The 20,162-nt window shown below is 31.9% G+C and overlaps 3 protein-coding genes across 7 annotated transcripts; 2 read left to right on the top strand and 1 right to left on the bottom strand.

Annotated features, from left to right (window-relative positions):
- Positions 1-1,275: 1,275 nt before the first annotated feature.
- LOC119634199 lies at positions 1,276-2,909 on the bottom strand. Its single transcript, XM_038028260.1, has 4 exons — positions 2,346-2,909; positions 1,737-1,934; positions 1,503-1,667; positions 1,276-1,428 (listed from the first exon to the last, which is right to left on the bottom strand). Exons 1-4 carry the CDS (start codon positions 2,406-2,408, stop codon positions 1,276-1,278), a joined length of 579 nt encoding a protein of 192 aa, XP_037884188.1. The 5' UTR covers positions 2,409-2,909.
- A 1,668-nt stretch (positions 2,910-4,577) lies between these two features.
- LOC119637117 (protein stunted) lies at positions 4,578-5,856 on the top strand. Of its 2 annotated transcripts, XM_038032963.1 has the most exons (4): positions 4,588-4,770; positions 4,872-5,002; positions 5,359-5,434; positions 5,678-5,856. In XM_038032963.1, the coding sequence occupies exons 1-3, from the start codon at positions 4,739-4,741 to the stop codon at positions 5,367-5,369; spliced, it is 174 nt and encodes a 57-aa protein (XP_037888891.1). In that variant the 5' UTR covers positions 4,588-4,738; the 3' UTR covers positions 5,370-5,434; positions 5,678-5,856. The 2 variants fall into 2 exon arrangements, with proteins under 2 accessions (XP_037888883.1, XP_037888891.1); XM_038032955.1 differs by lacking the exon at positions 5,359-5,434 and having other exon boundaries at positions 4,578-4,770.
- A 1,397-nt stretch (positions 5,857-7,253) lies between these two features.
- LOC119639400 (T-complex protein 11-like protein 1) lies at positions 7,254-15,656 on the top strand. Of its 4 annotated transcripts, none has more exons than XM_038036744.1 (7): positions 7,254-7,568; positions 11,102-11,236; positions 11,328-11,492; positions 11,566-12,044; positions 13,749-14,067; positions 14,159-14,325; positions 14,913-15,656. In XM_038036744.1, the coding sequence occupies exons 2-7, from the start codon at positions 11,103-11,105 to the stop codon at positions 15,203-15,205; spliced, it is 1,557 nt and encodes a 518-aa protein (XP_037892672.1). In that variant the 5' UTR covers positions 7,254-7,568; position 11,102; the 3' UTR covers positions 15,206-15,656. The 4 variants fall into 4 exon arrangements, with proteins under 4 accessions (XP_037892672.1, XP_037892700.1, XP_037892681.1 ...); XM_038036772.1 differs by lacking the exon at positions 7,254-7,568 and adding an exon at positions 10,634-10,772; XM_038036753.1 differs by lacking the exon at positions 7,254-7,568 and adding an exon at positions 10,928-11,035.
- The last annotated feature ends 4,506 nt before the right edge of the window (positions 15,657-20,162 follow it).

Here is a 20,162-nt window from a genome sequence, read left to right as displayed (position 1 = left end):
GGTAAATTCATAAAAACGGGACTAATGATCCTATTAAATCTCGCAATCGCCAAAGTGGTCTAAACTCACCTTTTCTGTTCATATACAGAGTGTATACTCGATATTTGAAGACATTTCTAGAGCAAGAATTTTTCGTCTATAAAGCAACCTAGCCCTATGAGAAGCGGGCTGAACTGTGACCGACCATTCGTAGATTCCACCATCGTCAATAGCAAAGGAACGCATTACAAAATCCAGGAACCATGGGTTGCTTGCTAGCTATCACATAATTTGTTAATGAAAACCTTTCGAGGTCGGTGAGGGCCAGTGAACAGGACCTTATAGTCTCTGATCGCGCAGTTACGTCACCCAATGTCTACTTTGGCAAAAGTTCGGCATTAACGAAGTACCCAAAAAAAAAAAAAGAACACATCCCTTGGAGCAAGCTGAGACAACGTAAAGCTCCTGGCATGTATTCTTCTTCTTGTCGATAGATTAGAATAAAAAAACCAAGAGCCTACTATAGAAGTTTCTACCGCACCTGTCACGGTTCGAGGGGTAGTGTAGTGTAATAGTGCAAAGGCCATGTTCTATCAGTCGTACCATGCTACTGCTCCCAAGTAGTTATAAGAACCTAAACTGATATTGGCACGTGGAAACAAATCGTACACATTTCAATATTTTGAAAGATTTTGCGCGATTAGAATTGTTCAGGTCACCAAGACTTAATCCTAAACTAAACCATTTCGTGTGCGTCGTAACTAAGGGGTAGGCAAGTAAACATACCCATGGCGGCATTTCATCAGTAAAAGATGCTGTTTTTCCAACTCCGATTCGTGTGCTTTGGTTAAGCTAAGGAAATGCTTCTTGAAAAACTGCTCTGTATAGGGTGCAAAAATTTCATAGACCTATGAGCATATATTCTTCCCGGCAACATATAATACCATAACAATTGAAACCCATATATTCAGGGCACTTTAAATCATTCCTGACTAAATTCCTTTCATTAGCCATAATTCGTCGTTTTAATGGAAAATTTTTTATTACATTTTTGTTAACTTTTTAAATCCAACTTGGCCAACTGGATTAGAATTTAAAAAATTGATTGTCTTTTATCAAAGAAAATTTTTGCATGAACTATGAAAGTCGATAAAATGGTAAAAATAAATTTAAAAGCATATCTAACACTGCAAACAATAATGAAATATTTTATTTTAAAAGTGCGAATAACATGTGGGTGCAAGGAATAAAAGGGATAGATAAAATACGTAATTGAATTTTTTTTTTGTTTTGCTTTTAAGCTCGCCAAACATCAGCTACTGCAGACATGCACATTATATATTCGCCTAAAGTCACATGAGCTATAACCTTATATGTGCCAGCTAAGTCTGAAATCATAAGATCCGGTATCTCGCCTTGATACGTTGTATTTACAAGATGATAGACCGTCTTTGGGGAAAGAAAAAGTTTAAATGCAAAAATTTAAAAAGGAAAAATAAAAAATGGAAAATATTTGAACCAACATCACTTCTAGGTGGACAGATGCGCTCCTCTTCCGGTATGGACTTAATAGCTCCATACCAAATTTCAACAGGACTAAACATAGCTTGACAAAGATTGTCACGCTTTAAAGTAAACATTGTTCTTGTCCATTGTCCCCTTTGCCATTTATAAACTTCTGCATGTGCCTTCAAGAAATGGAAGGGGAAGAATAATTTTTAAGCAAACATTTGCTTGCACAATATGAATTGAATTACCTTGACAGTAGCTCCTTCCGGTATAGGGACCTTGAACGTAACATTTCCATTTGCTAAATACTTTTCACCATCGTCGGCATAAGACATCTCTAAATGTGATTGGAAAACTTCATCAAGGGCGATGTTTCCTTCGTCATCTTCTTTTTCGCAATTTTTAAAAAACTCCATATCACGCCCAGTGACTACATAATCGGCGCACTGTCCAAATAAAATCAAAAGCATTTCAAATCGATTTTCAAATATCAAGCAATTTATTCTACCCACTATCGCACAATAAACTATGCCGAATATAATCGTTAGTTGTAAAAAATACTTCATTTCGTCCTTTATTTTCTAGGCGGTTTCGATTTCCTAACTACAAAGTTTTCAAAAATTCTTCCCAATTTATATGAAAACTTCATTACATGTTACATTGCATGTTTTACCACAAAGATATCATAAATTGATTTAATTGCTCCTACAAAGAGATCGCAGATTGTATTTAATTTTGAATAAATTATTAATTGCTACATATTCATTATAATTTTTTTAATTGCATTATGTTATCAATCAATAAAAAAAAAAAAAAAATGAACAAAACTCTCTGCCGCAATTTCATATTCATTTTACCTTTCTCCTTCCAGTCCATGCTTGTCCGAACTTGAGCAGATCGGTCATGAAGACAAGAGACATCTTTTATATATGCATAGCAATAACTTTCATCATCGTTCAGATACCATGCAGTCTTTAAGAGGTAAGTAAAAAAGCCTATGTTCACTGTAGAGAATGTTCGAGATAGCAACTACATTAAAATGCTCAAGTATTTTGTTCACTTAGCGCTTTCAAAATCTGCTCGACCACAAGCAATCTTTTGCCTTTTTCCTTTTCTTGGAAAGCCTTTGTATATTTTCTAAATTTATATTTACATTTGATTATAAATGGCCGTCTTCTCTTTTGCGATTAAGGATATGTTGCCAGGGGAATCAGCAACTAATTCCGAACATTTGCTTCAAGGTTCAGCTTGGTATCTACGATCGCAACGATACCAAAAACAATAAACGTGCGACCATTCGGTGAGCCATGTCGAAGTCTCCCACATTGTTAAAGAGTCCGAGTAGGTCAGCCACATAGACTAGGCCACATACCTATATTTTTCCCTTTGTTCACATCTTTCACATCTTTCTGGCGATCACCATGCACCCTGAGTGTTTGGTCATTTAAAAAATAAAAAGAATGCACAAAGAATTTCATTTGACGTACGATTTCCGGTTGGTAAGGGACAAGTCATTTTCTCAAATCGATTATAAATTTTCAAAATAATAAATAATAGAAAGTTCGAGTAATCAACTAATAAACTAAATTTTTACATGCAATCTTCTAGCTTAAGTTTTTCGAATATGAATTTTTTATTCGATAATGCATTCGTATCAGAGCAAATTTATTTCCTCCCCGTAAAATTTATCGCGCGTAAATATGCAAAAAGAAACTTTTACGAACTTTGTCCCATTTTTGGAAGACTGTATACACACAGTATATATTAGAATGGCGTGAGCTTTTCGCCATATTTTATAAAAAAAACATTTGAGTTTAAGGATGTTTTGATGTGTTGCAGCCGAGCGAGAAGTCTTGCCCCAAAGACAATGTCTTAAGTCCACTTTACCCGCTGCACTTAACTCACATTTCGCAACTAGCTCTGTAACTCTGTAGGTCGGTTACACCCCACGACAAGGCCGGTAAAAAAGCAGACCCCAACTAATCCATTCCACTTGTTAGCCTTTACCTGACAAGTAAAGTGACCTGTAAGCATTAAAATTTTCCGTCAATCTATTATATGCAGTTATGATTAGCTTTAATCAATTCAATTATTCAGAATGTGATTTAATTGCTGACCAAAGGTATCATAAAATTGTTAAATGATCCGATATTAGATTACAGTTATATTTTTTTTAATTTAATACCGTTGCCACATTACATATCATAACTGAGCAGGCAAAATCATTTCAAGACCGATTGAACAGCATAAGAGATATACCTGAGTAAATTAAATCAGAATCTAATATTGATCAATGACATGTATGGCGAAATGGAAGCTGGAAAGTAAATCACATAAACCAATCCACGGAATATACTGCAAGATTTAATTCAAACAAATCTAAAATCGCAACACATAATACATAGTTACCACAGTGGAAAGCAACTTTCGCGGTTTTTAGAAATAAAAATAAAAAAATCTATGCAGACGTAAACAAGTAATATATGGTTTGAAAGGCAAGAACAAAAAAATCAAAAAGAACGTAAACAACCAATATATTAAAAGTAAATAGAAGAGAATACAAATTGAGAATCGAAAAAATTTAATATAAATGAAAGAATGCAGTGGTGAACTCTGAAGAAAAAATAAAGGCATTTTTAAATTTAGCAATGATTTATTTAATTTATATTTATCTTACATTAATGTACATTTTCTTCAGATCGTACGATTTGATATCTTGATTTTTACGATGCATTATTTGTAAGAAATGAAAAGCACGCAATAAAAAGCATTTATTTTCAGGTTGAAATATATTCATCAATTAATGGTAATTTTCAAGTTTGGATTAATTAATGCACAAATATATATATTGCATATATCTACATATATTTATCACTAATCAATAGACAAACTATATGTTTTTGTTTATATTTGCATCGATTTCCTTATTTTTCCTTACCAAATGATATGGTAACATGGCGTATCATTTTGCCGACCACTTCGGACTTGATAATCGAAAAAATGAAGTAACGCATTATTCCGTTTAATAATGTTCGTCGAGAAGATAATTTCATACAAATCAATTTAGATAATGCAGTAAATTGAACAGTATTACACACTGTGGCATCATTGTCTCACATTTGTAAGAATATATTTATTTGACAGTTTGCCGATTGCACACATACGAGTTGAACAAGAAGTTAGTAGTTTTGCAAGTTTAGTCATATTATTAATTTTTTATTAAATTAAATACGAGAAAAAGCTTAGCAAAATGTCGAATGCCTGGAGAGCTGCTGGTCTAACGTAAGTACATCTCGTAGCAATTGAAAGCCTAATATTTTTTAAAAGAAATTTGTTACGTAACTTACATTTCATACTTCTTTCTATGGATATGTATACTGCAGTTACATCCAATATTCCAATATTTGTGCTCGTGTTGTGCGCCAAGCATTAAAGTCGGATTTGCGAGTTGACGCTGCCAAACGCAATGAGAGCCATGTGAAATTCACACCATGGCTTAATGGTAAACCTGCCCGTAAGTACAAGGACGAAAATACGGACGCTACATGCTCAAAGTTAGATAAGCAGACACTTATGGCCCAATCGAGAAATGCAGTATACACAGCCATACATTCCTCTTAGTAAATCTCAATCCATTTCATTGAATCTATACATACTGCTTACTACAATCAGCGTTATAAATAGTGGGGACGAAACTATACATAGGCCATATATGGATTGCTAGGAATAATTTTATGTACACTACTCTGTCAATCGTTTAATGGATAATTTCCATTAAACATTTAAAACGTAGCTTTAATTTTAGTTATTATTTTCGATCCATTTTAAAAATATTAAATTTTTTATACCTTTCTAAATCAATTCTTGCAGATGAAAAGTGATAAACTTTAATTTATGTATATGTTAAGAAAAGTAAATTAAAGCACTTTTCCAACCGTACAGTTTTGTAAGTTATATACATACAAATGCCATGCAAGTTTCCTTTTAACATTAATTGCTTATTAACTAAAATAACAGCATTACCTATAACTATTCCGAAATCCAACCATATATATTACGATTCTTGTTTCTGAACGTTCTTGTTTTTATTTAATTTATTCAATTATTTTTAACTAACTTTCCCCATCGTTTCGTTAACTTTCAATTGCTTTTCAATTTTACTGAAATCAAACCATTTCTATTATTTCAGCTCGTCGGGTTGAATAAATTCGCTAAGTCCATCATCATAGTGTTCAATTTCTTCATTAATCAAGTGCAGCAGTAACACGAATATAGTTTATATAATATAGAATAATATCACTCATGTTATGATAACAGAATTTTAAAAATTAAATAAAAACTTGAAGAAATAATGATGCAAATATTGAATTGAATGAATTTAAATAACAGAAAGAAAGATGAAGATAAATATTTAAAATTCTATTCTAATGCAAGAGACGTAACTGACTTTTTATGATTCATTTATAGATGATGAGGCTGTGATTCTTCTTCAAACGATCTTCTTATTATCGTTCGCGAAATTATTGATTAAACAAACGATTACTAAGATCGCAATTATTATAAAAATAAATATTATCGATAAGATATTTTCAACACGTTGTTCCGTAAACTTTGCAATTAGAATCGCATTTAAATATAAGCCAAGATCCCTTCTTTAGCTTTTTTACAAATGTTTGCAATTGATTGAAGAGATGGGATTTAAATTGAGTTCGTTTTGTTAGCTGTCTATATATTGATCATTAAAATAAATACGGATTCTCCTTAAATTACGGGCTTTTACCTAGTCTGATCTGATGTTTAATACGTGTTTGAATATCTTCCTAGAAATGCCATTAAGTGAACTAAAGATTTTTGAGATAATTGCGTTACTACTAATTTCCAAGCGGTATTTAATAAGATCTTCAAAAAATTCGTCTTCGCCGGAACCTTTGGTTCTTTGATTTCATTACGTTCACTACATTATGTTTGGCTTGAAAGCATTTACCTTACTTTCGCGAAATAATTATTTTAAAATTTTGTTCTTATTACAGTTCAAAATTCCCGTGTTATAATTAAAAAAATGAATTACGATTTTTGATTATAATTTATGCAAGTGGTTAGTGCGATTTGTGGTTATTAGTTATTTGTTAGTAGTCATTATGGTATTGTGGGATATTAGCCGTTTTGTGGATGGCATTTTTGGATGGTTTATATCTAAGCTACGATGCACCGCGCGGTAGAAAGAAGAACTAATAATAAATAGGTGTTAAAATTGGGGGACTTTTGCCGACGGCTTTACAAATTAGCAGTATTACGTTCTTTCTGTAAAGTAGCAAAGAATTTAGCTACAGTTTTGTTTAATTTGATATTAAAAAAAAAAAAAAAAATGGCGGTCTACTTTTAGGCTAACTTGTAAAATTAAATAAGTTTAGTTTTCTTTTATACTTTTTTTTTATATATGTTAATAAAGCTATTTTAAATATATAATAAAGCTATTATATAAACAATGCTATTTATATTTAAATATAAATTATATAAATTAATATACAGCCAGTTTGATTTTCCCAATGACATTGTTACTGTCATTCCCAATTTACATTTTTTTATAACAAAAATGTATTCCAACAGGGATGCCTCTGCTTATAATTGACAAGTAAAATTAACATTTTACCCGTCATTTCCAATTTCCCTTTTTTTTCCTAACAAAGTCATAACTTGGCTAGCCTGTGTTTTTGTATAATAACAATATATATATAAACACGTATTCTAGTTTAATTTCTCGAAGTTTGTGGACATAAATTTTTGGAAAAAGGAGGCATTTTGTGCGTTTAATAAAGCAAAAAAAAAAAAAAATAAAAAAAAAATCTATTGAATCATAACTAAGAAAAATTAGTAATGTTAAAAATTTACTTAAACGAATCAATTTAAACGGTGCTAACGAGTTTTTCTCAAAACGCGTATGACGGCAGATTCCTTTACAATTGCAAAATTAAAGTGCTCAATGTAATTGACGGTCTTGTACAGCTCTCAACACTGGTACCAGTGCGTTGATGATATTAAAAACATTTTTATCGATTAGGTAGTTCACTTTTAAACATTTGGTAAGTTTTTTTCGGTGTTATAATTTATAAATAATTGTTCCACTAAGCTACTTAGGTGAGATTGCGCTAACACTCAATAAAAATTTTTACAATACGATTTGGCAGTGATTTGTTAGTTTGCTATTTTTCACTTTTTATACTATGTCCGTGAGAAGACAAACATTGCATTAAGCGTTGCGTACTCTTCTCTTTTGTAACGTTTTGTTTGTATAATATTAAATTAGTCATAGAGAATAATGCCCTAAGAAAATTTTTATATATAATGTAATCGCAATTGGTTATTACAATTCAAAAAGAGTTATCAAAATTTGATATGAATGAAGTGGGTTCGAAATTCGATGTCTTGATTATAAAAGCGCACTTGTGTGTCCTTGTCATACAATCTCGCAAAGTATTTTTGTGTGTCGAAACTTAGGTGAGCAGAGATACGTAACCGTCAATATACTTTGTTCGTTTATGTTTGTATCAATGCGCAATTCCATGATTTTTTCACTTTTTTCAATCATTCATTTGATGTTGTTGTTGTTGTATCAGTTGAATGCCCATTACTTTGAAGAGTTTTGTGTTTTTGTTGTTGTTGTTATTATTTGATTCGAAGATTTATATTGGATTTTAGAACAATATCGCCCCCTATATAAATTTGACCTGCGGAACCAGTTCGAAGGTATTTTAGGTTTAAAATCTCTGAATTGCAAATTCTTGCAACCTTAATAATTGTATTTACAACGACTTTGTTGAGGAGAGAGGCGGGCTGGGCACAATGGCTATAACCTCCTTCTACGAATTTGGAAATTATCATTTACCGCGTCTGCTTATACCAATAAACAACTGCATGCATCTGCAATTAACAAATGCAGAGAAACTAATAAATTATGACCCCAGGTCTCGACTGAGGCCCATAAAAATGTAACGAAAAAATCGTAATTATTTTATCCATTTTTTCTCATTCTGATAGGATTTTATTTGTATGGGCTTTTTTTAAAACCGTCAGAATGAATATTTATATAGTTAGCTGTAGAAGAGATATGAATGCCTGATCGTTTAAAGGATTCATTCTAATTTGAACTAAAAAAAAAATTGAATAAATTTTCTCGAAAAAAAAGCAAAAAGCTAAAAGTATTTCATCAAATCAAATCAGGGCTTCAGTAGCGGTCTCATTGCTACAGAGACTGATTCAACCACGGTCTTAAAAATGTACTTTATGTTACGGTAGTGTAATACGATACCATCGTAACGCAAATCCGTATTCGTGTGTCGTATAATTTTTAATAAAAATGATATAAATATATATAAAATATTATATATTATTAGGTTCTTTGTTTTTTTTTTTTTTTTTTTAAACAAACAAACCATTTTTCCCCCGGGCCCTTTGCGCTTTTTTTTTTTTTTTTTTTTTTTTTTTTTGCCATCTTGTTTTCATTCTTTACTACAAAATAAATTTTTGCTCTTAGAGATGACTTCAAAGCTTTTCTAGTTAAAAAAAAAAGTAAGATAGTTATATTCGGCGACGGTCGAGTCTCTCATGCCCTCCGCTATGCTTTTCGCATTCTACTCTCTTTTATTTGATACCGATATCGATGGTATTGGTAGGAAAAAGTTAACCAGGTCGCGACGAATAAACCCATTTTTAGGCAGATAATATATCTTCACTTGAGAAATGTACAAAATGAATTTAAGCGTAAAACCTTAAAAAAGTGAAAAAAATAAAATTAAATCACTTGTAAGTTTGTCTGGGCAAGTCCGATTTTTTCCATTTTTGCACGGAAAGGGTTGAGTTTTTCGTAAAGTAAATGCGGAAACTATCAGCCTTCTACACTACTTTTACAATTTCTGAGCAACAAGCAAAAACCCACAAATCTTTGATAAAAAAAAAAAAAAAAAATCTGAGTTGCTTTCAGGCTTCTGGTCCGACCAATTTTCAATACCAACCTGCGTACAAAAACTTCCAATGTCTTTACCAAATTTAAAGTCGATATGTTCATTGCGATCAGGATCAGGAGAGTGCCAACAGCAAACTCCACTCGGATGTACCGACATGGATTAATCAATTCAGAATTTCACGTTGATCAAAAATATATGTACCTTGCGGAGACTCTGAAGCTACCTTTTGGGTCTTACATACACGCATACGAAATGAGTATATCCCCATCCTTGAGTCGTGAATATAAAAAATACAAAATAATATCTATTTACCGCAAGGCAAACAAACAAGACAAAAAGTGTAGTAAGTTTATAAAGATCTATTATTTGCCTAAAAATAGGTTAATTCACCCGTGACCTGGTAGATTAATTTTTTCTTAATAATACCATCGATGTGTGGGTAGCAAATAAAAAAGCTTGGAGAATAGAATGCGAAAAGCATAGCATTGGGTGTGAGAGACTCGGCCATCGTCGAAATATAACTTTTTTACTTGTTAACACGGCAACAACCACCGTCTGACAGGGGGCATCGAGTTCCTTCAGGATCGATTGCCTGAATCATTACCTCGGCTTATTTACTTACCGAATGAAATGAGGCGATTGTAAATAAAACCGTTATTATAGCTTTAACATCACCATTTCATAGGCTATAAGTAAGTGTTGTTCCGTATCCATCACGGCGCTAAATAATACCCTTTGTCGGAATTTTGTTCCTTTTCGAAACACCATAAACGGCGTATTGGCATTCATGAACCACATAAATGTTGTTCGTTATATAAATTTATGAAGTCGTCGATATTACGCTTAGATCTTCATATGTGCCGAATATGATTTTAATTCTATAATTGTTTTTCCTTATATATATATATATATATGTAGTACGTAGAACGTAGTCGTAATTGCAATTTCAATTGGAAAAATCTCGCGGGAATTTATAATGTGCAAGAAAGAGCAAGCTATTTGATCCTGCCTATACCACGCCCATGTATTTGATGCTTCCATTTTGCTCGAAATAGTTCCGGTTTGAAAACGTGACTAAAACAAAGAATAGCTTTTTGCTTTTTTTCTTTCTTTGTATTTTATCTGGTAAATGTATTTGGGCAAAACAACTTAGTAAACTTGATTCCTTTGTTAGAAATTGAAAGACTTGCATATGTAACGGAGTTGTTTTGTTATGTGAAATTTCATTTTTGAGAAAGGAAAACGCAATAAAAACAAACGACGTAAAATGAAAAGAAAATGCCAGCTGACTAAGTTTCAAGGTCATTATATGAGAAATTGAAGATATTGTTGCTGGTAGTGGCGTCAATTGATTAATAGAGTTTGAATTCGTTTATTGCTCTTTACGCGTTTTGTGTGTGTGTGTGTGTGTGTGTGTGTGTGTGTGCCTGTACTGTACGTGTTGTGTTAGTTTAATTTTTTTTTTTTTTTTTTTTTTTCGTTTCCTATTCACATTAACTTGCAAAAAATACATTTCGGTTTCTTTAAAACCTAAAGGCGTTCAAATATTGATTGATTCTATATACTCTTGGGCTCGATATTTTTAAGTAGATCGGTTTGACTTTTCGAAATTAATATAGAAATTATAATTGAATGTATTTCTTAAATTTTAGAATGGATACTAACGGCACTGAAGGCTGTCATAGTGAAACGAATGGTACTAAAACCGGTGGTACTGATGCTCTTTTGGGTACTTCACCGCAAACATCCAATTTGCGTTGCCGCACAGATAGCGAAAGTTCAGACAAGTAAATACATTACTATTTATTTATTTATTTATACTGCGGGGCAAAAGCGCGAGAATATTTATAATAATTATATGTAATTCTCACTCTATAGAATGACGCGTTTTGTTTTGCCCAGCATGGATGGTAGTCCACCGAAAGTTTTAACTTTAAACGAACTTGCTAATGTTTTCAAAAACATACAGAACATGGAATTGGCTCACGAGATTGCTTTGAATCCTGAATTCAAATTGCAACCTTATGAGCCGCCAGAAAATAGGTAAATTATCTCTTGTCTTTTTACTAAATCAAAATTTTTTGTATAAATCATATTTTTTATGTAAATTATTTAGCTTGGAGAGACGTATAAAAGATATATTGCATAAAGCATTTTGGGACTGTTTACGCGAAGAATTAAATCAAACGCCGCCATGTTATGATCATGCCATACAATTACTTGGTGATATTAAAGAATGTTTTCCTCAGATTCTCTCGCCAACTAATAAACGTACCTTAGAGCATATAAATGAGGTGCTCGATGAGACCGTCATAAGGCAACAAGTCGAAAAAGGTGTTTTAGATTTTAGATCATATGCTGATTTTGTCATACAAATTATGGCAAAATCGTGTGCGCCGGCTCGTGATGAAATTATACAAAATTTAACTAAAATTAAAAACGTTGTGGATACATTCAAAGGCATCTTAGAAACGATGACCCTTATGAAACTGGATATGGCCAATTTTCTATTGGATTTTTCTCGCAATGATATTATGGCCAATTCAGTCGAGTATGAGAAGCAAAAATTCAACGAATACTTAGAATACTATAAATGTAAGTAAAAAAAAAGAGAAAAGCTTTAAATTTTTTTTTTTTCATTTTTTCAAATGCATATTTGCTTTAATTCTTGAAGCTAATTCCCAAGATCGATTTACGCAAAAGAATTAATTCAAAATCGGCCAAATCGTATATACTATCTGTAATATCCAGAAATTATTTTACCTTTCATTTCTTTTTAAGCCCAACCAACAATCAGTTTTTGTTGCATAACTTTTATTGACTATTGCACCATTGTTTAAGTTAAAACAAAAGAACATCTCAAATGAAAATCAAATGGAAAATTTCCTAAAAAAAAAAAAAAAAAAAAAAAAAAATTCCGGTTTCCAATAATTTTCAGTAATTTTCGTGGATACCCCTTTTTTACGATATTTGCATACTCTAGACCCGTTGTGGAGGGACAGAAGGACTTCAAGTAGATTCGCTGCTTATAATACCGACCGTTGCAGAATCGGTTTTCGCACCGATCTATCCAAATTGTGTTGTTGTGCTCAACTTGAGAGGTTCCCATGAAATTTGAAAATTCCTTAATTTCGCCTTATTTTGAAAAGACGCTTTGTGAAAACTGTATCAAGCGAAGTGGGGTATACTTATATAGAAGTAAGCCATTGCTCACCACAATCTTTTCACTAGTTGTATGCATGTATATTAGGTGTTTGCATTTTCGCATTTTTTCAACTATGCGGACCCGCGTACCAGCCCAGCCACGTGGTACCGATCTATACAAGTGGTAATCAGCAGGCTTCATGTCGGGATGTGGCATAACTTCCAATTCCCACAGTGTATTCTGAATAATAAAATGGCATTTTCAGTCAATTCGTGTCGTGACTTTGAAACCGTTGAAACCAAAACATGGTCGGTGCAGATTTCTTCAAAAAATATAAAACAAAAGCAGTAAATTTGAAAGAAGAAGAATTTTTGAGCGTTCCATGACTGGAGTCAGCGTACGCTGAATAAATCAATAATATCAAGTGGAAAACTGTTATTTTATGTAGAGGAAGATCAGATCAACGAATTATCAATCGTTATGTATCCTGGTATTTCCCAATTCCTTACCTTTCTTTTACCTGTAAAAGTCACTGATCACAATTTTTGCAGACACGTAACAGATATGCAATTGATAACTAAATTGGGAAATACAGTAATCGAATCTACTTTATATAGTGATTATTGATTTACTTCTGTGAGGCGTACGCCTAACATTTAAGAAAATGTGTAAAAATATTTAAAATTGTTGTACATAGATAGAATTGTTGTTAAGATGTTAAAATTCATTCTTTCATTACAAATGCTAAATCATTTATGATTAAGAAGTACGGTAATCATGATTGTAAACATTAATATATATGTAGAAAGGTTGCTTTCGTATCAGATTTTATGAGATCTTTATGAAAGACTTTATTAATATTTCTTATAACTTGGATATATTTGAATTTATTAAACATATAGTAGTGGGTCTTTTATGGGTCTTTTGCGTTATGCATGCGTTTTGCATCTCATACAGACTAAACGGTAAAAAGAGAATTGTTTTGCGTGATATTATATACGATATTAGCGAGAACTTGTTCAAGAGAGTTCAAAAAATTAAGTTTGAGCTTGTAATATAATAAATAATTATTTAATAAAAGTTAATGCATATTTTAAGAATTTAATTAAAATAATTTTTTTTTTGTTTTTTTTTTTACAATTTTATATTTGTAGTCGGCTTCCCTGCCACCGAAAATTGGCTTAATCGGAATCGTACACGCGATGCCAACAATGTAGCCAGCACTGCCGATCAAACCATTTCCAATGCATATATGGAATTAATGGACTGGCCAGATAATGTGGAATTCCCCGAAATTTTATCTATTGATAAAGAACGTATCCTAAAACTTGGTTTACGTGCTAAACGACTATGCATTTGTGCTTCTTTAATTTCTATTAGTTCAGCGGTACCTATAATATCGCAGCGTCCTTATAATCGCATCGAATTAAGTAAACAATTTGAAATTCTTTTACAGAATATGAATGATGAAAAGTAAATGCTTATTCACATTTATTTATATTTCTTATATTTCACTTTTTCAAAACTAAATTTTTTACTAAATTTTTCAATAATAACTTTTTAGGGATGTGACTATCGTAATGGAAAATATATGGGAACAAATTAAAATTAATATTAATCAGTATTTGCAAAAAGAGGAGCAAGCCGTAATGGATGAAGCATCCGAGAATATGCTTAAAGCTCAGATCATGCAAATCGCTAATAAGGATGCACCGGTACGACAATTAATGTGTAAGTGTAATATCGAAATAATACATATACGCAGACACACACACACACACACATCTTTTATATTCACCATAAAGAGGCAAGTGCTTGTTACGCATAGAAACACCTATCGATTAATCCTATGAAGCAAATAAATATTGATTTTCTTCTATTATTGGCGACACTTTGTGAACTTGGATTTTCGATAACGCTATCCTTTCGAAAATTGAGTGACATTTTGTAACAAGAAAACTGTAAATTCTAGAGTTCAAACACATTGCTTTTCATATTTTGTGCTTCTTTGTCTGTTTGGTGCGGTAAGAGTGTTAAGCACATACGCTTACGTTTCAATCTTTTGACGATACCTTCCATCCTTCTGAGGAATACCTAAAAGTTTATTAAGTTTTTGCAATAATTTAATTTTAATGATATATGTCGTTGCTATATGCGTTCGCACGCAGGATGCAATGCCAGTAAAAGTTATCGATCCAAGTTAGTAAATTTATTACATTTTTGCAGCATTGAATATGAAAAATAAATAAAATGTGGTGAATGTAAAAAGATTTAGGTTAAGCCGAATATAATATAAAATATAAATATAAAATATATAGGGAAACGTTTGCAAACTTATTTTCGCTTGATGTTACGCCTTAAGACGGGGTCTCCGCCACCACCACCAGGTTTCGCCGATTTTAAAGAAGAACTCGAATCCTATGCCAAAGCGTTGAGACGTGTTATCGCTTACAATCATTCAGTATTCGGTGATTATTTCTTACAAATACTGAATAAACATCAAGTTGAAAATTCTGAAATAAATGGTCAAAACCAAACTGAAATTGCTATGAACGGAGAAAATAAGCATAATTTACTAGTTACTGAAACTACTGAAGCCCATCATCAATAATTGGCCGCTGAAGTAACCGCTCTAAAGAGATTCGAATGGCTTAATGTACGAGAAAACTCGTTATGGAAAGGCTAACGCAATAGCTTTTTTTTTTTTTTTTTTTTTTTTAAGTTATGTAATGTATTAAACTCACTTGGAAAGGATCTGTGAGTCATATTCTAATGTGAACAATAAGTAGATGTAACACTCAGCACATAATTGCTAAGCTTATGTATTACTTATTGAATTGCTTTGTGCAAACAAGTGGCGATACTGCTTATATTAGAAACATTTTAAAAACACTAAACTAACAAACAATATTGGTTTACAAGAAAAAACAGAAAAAAAAAAGAAAACAATATGAATGCAAATGAATGTTTTAATAAATTACGTTAGCCGTTGCATTAGAAGTTGCATTATAGACGCTTTCAAAATTACGAAAAAAAAAAAAAAAAAGAAAAGAAAAATATACCAAAATACGGTTTTGAAAAAAATCCGAAAGCAAAATTTAAGTAAATGAAATTAAACTTCAATATATTGTAGAAAATAAATGGAAGCATTAAAATATAAAATTGCAAAAAATTGAAAAAAATTTGTAATTTCTACTTTAAGTTATTTTAAGAAGGAACCTTAAATGAATCACATCGATGGACGAACGGAACCATTATTACATTTACAAAAATATGATAAGGGAAGAAAAAAAAAAACAAAAAAAAAAAAAAAGAAAGAAAAGAATGAATTTAATAATTCGATATATCGATATAATTAATATTCGAAAAACCCACCCTGCTGCATACGTTTCTAAATGTTTCAATTTCTCTTTTTTTTTTCTTTTTTTTTTTTAAACTCTCCCATTATACCACCACTTACAAAAACTATGTAAAAAAAGAAGAAAGGAGAAATTAAAAAATGGAAAAATTTTCATTTTTCATTAGGATCGAAATTTCCTTTCCTTTACTTTCAAGAAACAAAAAGAGGCATCATCGTGTTGTGATATTTGTGCAATGTTTTACTACATATGCGATTTTGTTTTTCTTCTTAAAAACACACTTTGATTTTGCATTACTTTTAAAAATATTAAAAAGTAATTGGAAAAAAAAATTTAAAATAAATCAAATTCTCCAGAAAATGAAATGAAATAACTTAATATTAATTATATTCATTTGTATACAATTTATATGTAAAATAAAAATATATACTTATACCTACTTACACACACATATATATATATATATATATATACTTATATATATAATAACTATAAATAAACCCTATTATTACATATATTCTGCTGTTGTGTAAACACTTACATCACTCATTTGTAGAAGTCTGTTTTTCAACTGACGATAAAGTAAGCTGAGTGCAAGTACAGCTATAATGTAAGAAACATGGCGTCGTAAGTTTAGGAAAAAAAAAAATATTTTTTTTTTTTTTTTTTGATTTATAAAAATATTAATGAAAATCATCTATTTTACGTAAACGTCACTCTTGGAACAAATGACCGAACGAGCTGCAATATCGCTAGAAGTTCATTATGTGCGCCTCAGTGCCCTATGAAATGTAAACATTTTCGACTAAAATTTGCAAAAATTTTGATCATTTTTTCACTTAAAAAAGGAATTTATTGTGGAAAATATGGAAAGAAGAAGAATTTTGAGCTCTCGATAATTAGCAGGGGCGTACACTGAATAACTGTTATTTTATGTAGAGGATAGTCAAGACCATCGCATTCGACCATTTTTTTATCATTTCTACCTGGACAGCAGTCGTTGATCGAAATTTTTGCAAACATCTAAGATTGGAAAATGTTCTTCCACGGTTTCATTATAATCTTGATTTATATTTTAAGAATAATTATTGTCATTACTAATAGGATTCATTGTTTGCCCATGTTCTATATATATTTACGCGGTTGATAATGCAATCCAAAAGCAGCAGATATTTGTCAAACAGTTCACGATTAACTTTGTTTACCATGCAGAAAATTTCGCTTTCTCTTCTTTAATGCCATTCTTGAACTTAGCAATGACACGCCTACGTTATTACAAATTCGAGAAAACTTAATCCGAACTTTTGAAAAATGAAACTCATGTGGATGCTTTCGGGTAATGGCCTAGCAGACATCACTGCCAAAGAAGTCCGTAGGTCACCACTATTGGTATTTCCTAACCTACCTGTGCAGATGCGAGATACGTAATCACAAAAATTCATCCTTTGGAAAGTAAGGCGACTTATCGTAAAGAGATAAATATTAAAAATTTGAAAACTCACAACGCAACGATTAGAAAATACGCATCTTACCCGCAAGCATTTTTATTGGGAAGGGAGAGAGGAGAAAAATGCGGTCAACTATAAGTCACCTACTCGATGACTGCACTAATGCACTATTACTGTCAAAAAGGAATGCTAGCTTTCGATTAGAATCAGTTACACATCTTCTTAAATCGCTAAAGCAAAAGCAATGAACTTAAATTATCTAGTCCAACAACCGAAATTTAGCGGAATCTCTAACACCTATATGTCTCCATATACTTAATACAACTAACATGTACTGTACATAGGTATATGAAATATAACACAACTGTTGCTTTGGGCGAGCCGGTGACCTTTAACGCTGGTTGCCATTTTTTTCCATTGTATAAAAATTAACTTTTTCTGTAATATTCATAAAATAAATAAATAAATTGGTTGTCTTAACATGCTACACTCTCGATATGATGAATCGTCACAGCTCGGTCTCAGAATCCTAGTACATATTCATGCTCACGACAGTAGAACGACAGTAGAATTGCTAGATGCATTTTTTTTTTTTTAAATTCCTTCTCATGGTTTATTTTAAATGAGATCAGCATCTTTTTGACATGGTTAAGACATGCTAATTATATTATAATAAGGATTAGTGTAGCTTACCGGATTTATTTATTTATTTATTTTAATTCTACTTATACTAGAAACTCAACTAAACAAATAACAGTCGAATTCAATTGGCTCATAATGCAAAACTTATATTAATTAATAATAAAATTTAGTATAAGTATAATAAAATAAATAAGAAGAAGAAAAAAAAAGAAAAAGAAAAAAAAGCATGTACACTATCAGCAGAGAGAGAGCCACACTTACAACCGGTACAGGACCAAATTTCAAATGAACTCGTAAGCCATCGCAAGCATGCATAAGCCTGGCATCCGATAATAATTAACAATAATTCATTTTCGAATCGTAACGACTTTTTAAGGTTAAAAGCTAGTTTAAGTACGACATAGGTAAATCGCGCGTATTAAGCAATATTGCTTTAATGGACTTTAAAGAGTCCGATAACGAGAATAAGTGGTAGACGTCATTTAGGTTCTCGCAAACGACTCTGAGCGGATTAAACAGCTCATATTTAAATTTACACTGACTAAGCTTAAGCAAGATAAATTGCCTAGAGAAGCGGTTAGTGGCATTAAAGCTTATTTCACCAAGTAATGAAGGCGTGTCAATAGCACTATTTATTACTTGGATTACGAAAGGAAACCAAGCCAAGCATAAATCTACGTTTCTCGAGAGACGGTAAGGACAACAGAAGCAACCTATTTTCATACGGAGGAAGAGAGACAATTGAATCCCAACCCAAATTTCTAAGGGCACATAGCAAGAATTGCTTTTGAACAGATTCAATTAAATCTACGTAGCACCTATATGAAGGAGACCACACAACAGAGGCATACTCAAGTACAAGTCTAACCAAACACATGTACAGCGTTTTCGTAATGTAGGGATCATCAAGCACTTTGGACCACCTTTTTATAAAATTGAAAAAGCATGCTTTCAAATAAGATACTTTTAGATATTTATTTCAAATCGTTTTAGACGGCCGGTTGCATAATGATAACAATGTATTTTAGAATAATTTATTCATTTTTTTAAATTTAAAAAAAAAAAAAACTTTCCTTAGAGTTCCTTTCGATTGGCAAATTCCCATATTAACCAATTTCGAATTGTTGGATAGTCACGTTCCGTAAATGACTTGGCGGTTTGATCATCATCCATTCGTTGCTTCAAGCATTTGGAAGTAATGCTACCTACTAGCGGATCCTTGGGATCACAATCGATTAATAAAGAGCATAATGGGAGCAAAAATTTTAATGCAGTCAGACAAATAAGTCTGGGTGGCGCAAGGATAGGTAGAAAAATTACGATCAGTAAGAACGCTTCTCTTTTATACACAACAATCTGATGATCCTTATTATATATTGTCGCCATTCACTTAAGAGAGAGAGAGACTGTAATCTCATAGTCTAGCGCTACAGTGCGGCGATGGATCAGATTTTATTTTAGCTAACTCTTTTTGTAAAAGCTTAGTAGCTTTCTCGGCTACCGATAGATTGCTTTCGTACACGCCGAGTTTTCTGCGACATTTCAAAGTCAGTATGATCCCTGAAGAAGTTGAGAATCACTTTTAAAAACCCGCAAACGAATTTTCATTTGCTTTAACAGCCGATGCAACAGGAAAATATAATATTGAACAAGGAAACGATAAAATCTCAATAAGTGACTGTTTCCAAAATAATGGAAACGATACGATCTTTGGTAGAGCAATAGAAGAATACTCTTGCCTCCTCGTTTAGGAGGTTTCTGACACTTTGCCTCTAATGGCAAAATATGCCGCCTTTGTTAAAGTTCTACTAACGGCAATTAATTAACGCTAGTAACGACACTTTGTTATTATTTATTCGATATTGAGATATATAAAACAATCAATAATAAAATATTTTATTTGTTACTTTTGTGTTAATTTTATTTATAACGGATATTTCTAACTAATTTACAACATGTTACAAATACAGTTACGCATACGTATGTATAAAAACTCTGAAAAAAGAACTTTAAAAAAAAAAATAGATAAACATTAGACTTAGTAAGAAGAACGTAATCACGGTACTGGAACAGATAAGTTTGAAAGACATTCGATCCCAATGTAAAAGACAATTTCGCT

This window comes from Glossina fuscipes, unplaced genomic scaffold (genome assembly GCF_014805625.2).
Source record: "Glossina fuscipes isolate IAEA_lab_2018 unplaced genomic scaffold, Yale_Gfus_2 0, whole genome shotgun sequence".
Taxonomy (NCBI): domain Eukaryota; kingdom Metazoa; phylum Arthropoda; class Insecta; order Diptera; family Glossinidae; genus Glossina; species Glossina fuscipes.
Note: the sequence above shows the minus strand (reverse complement) of the source record. Positions and strands in the feature narration are given on the sequence as shown.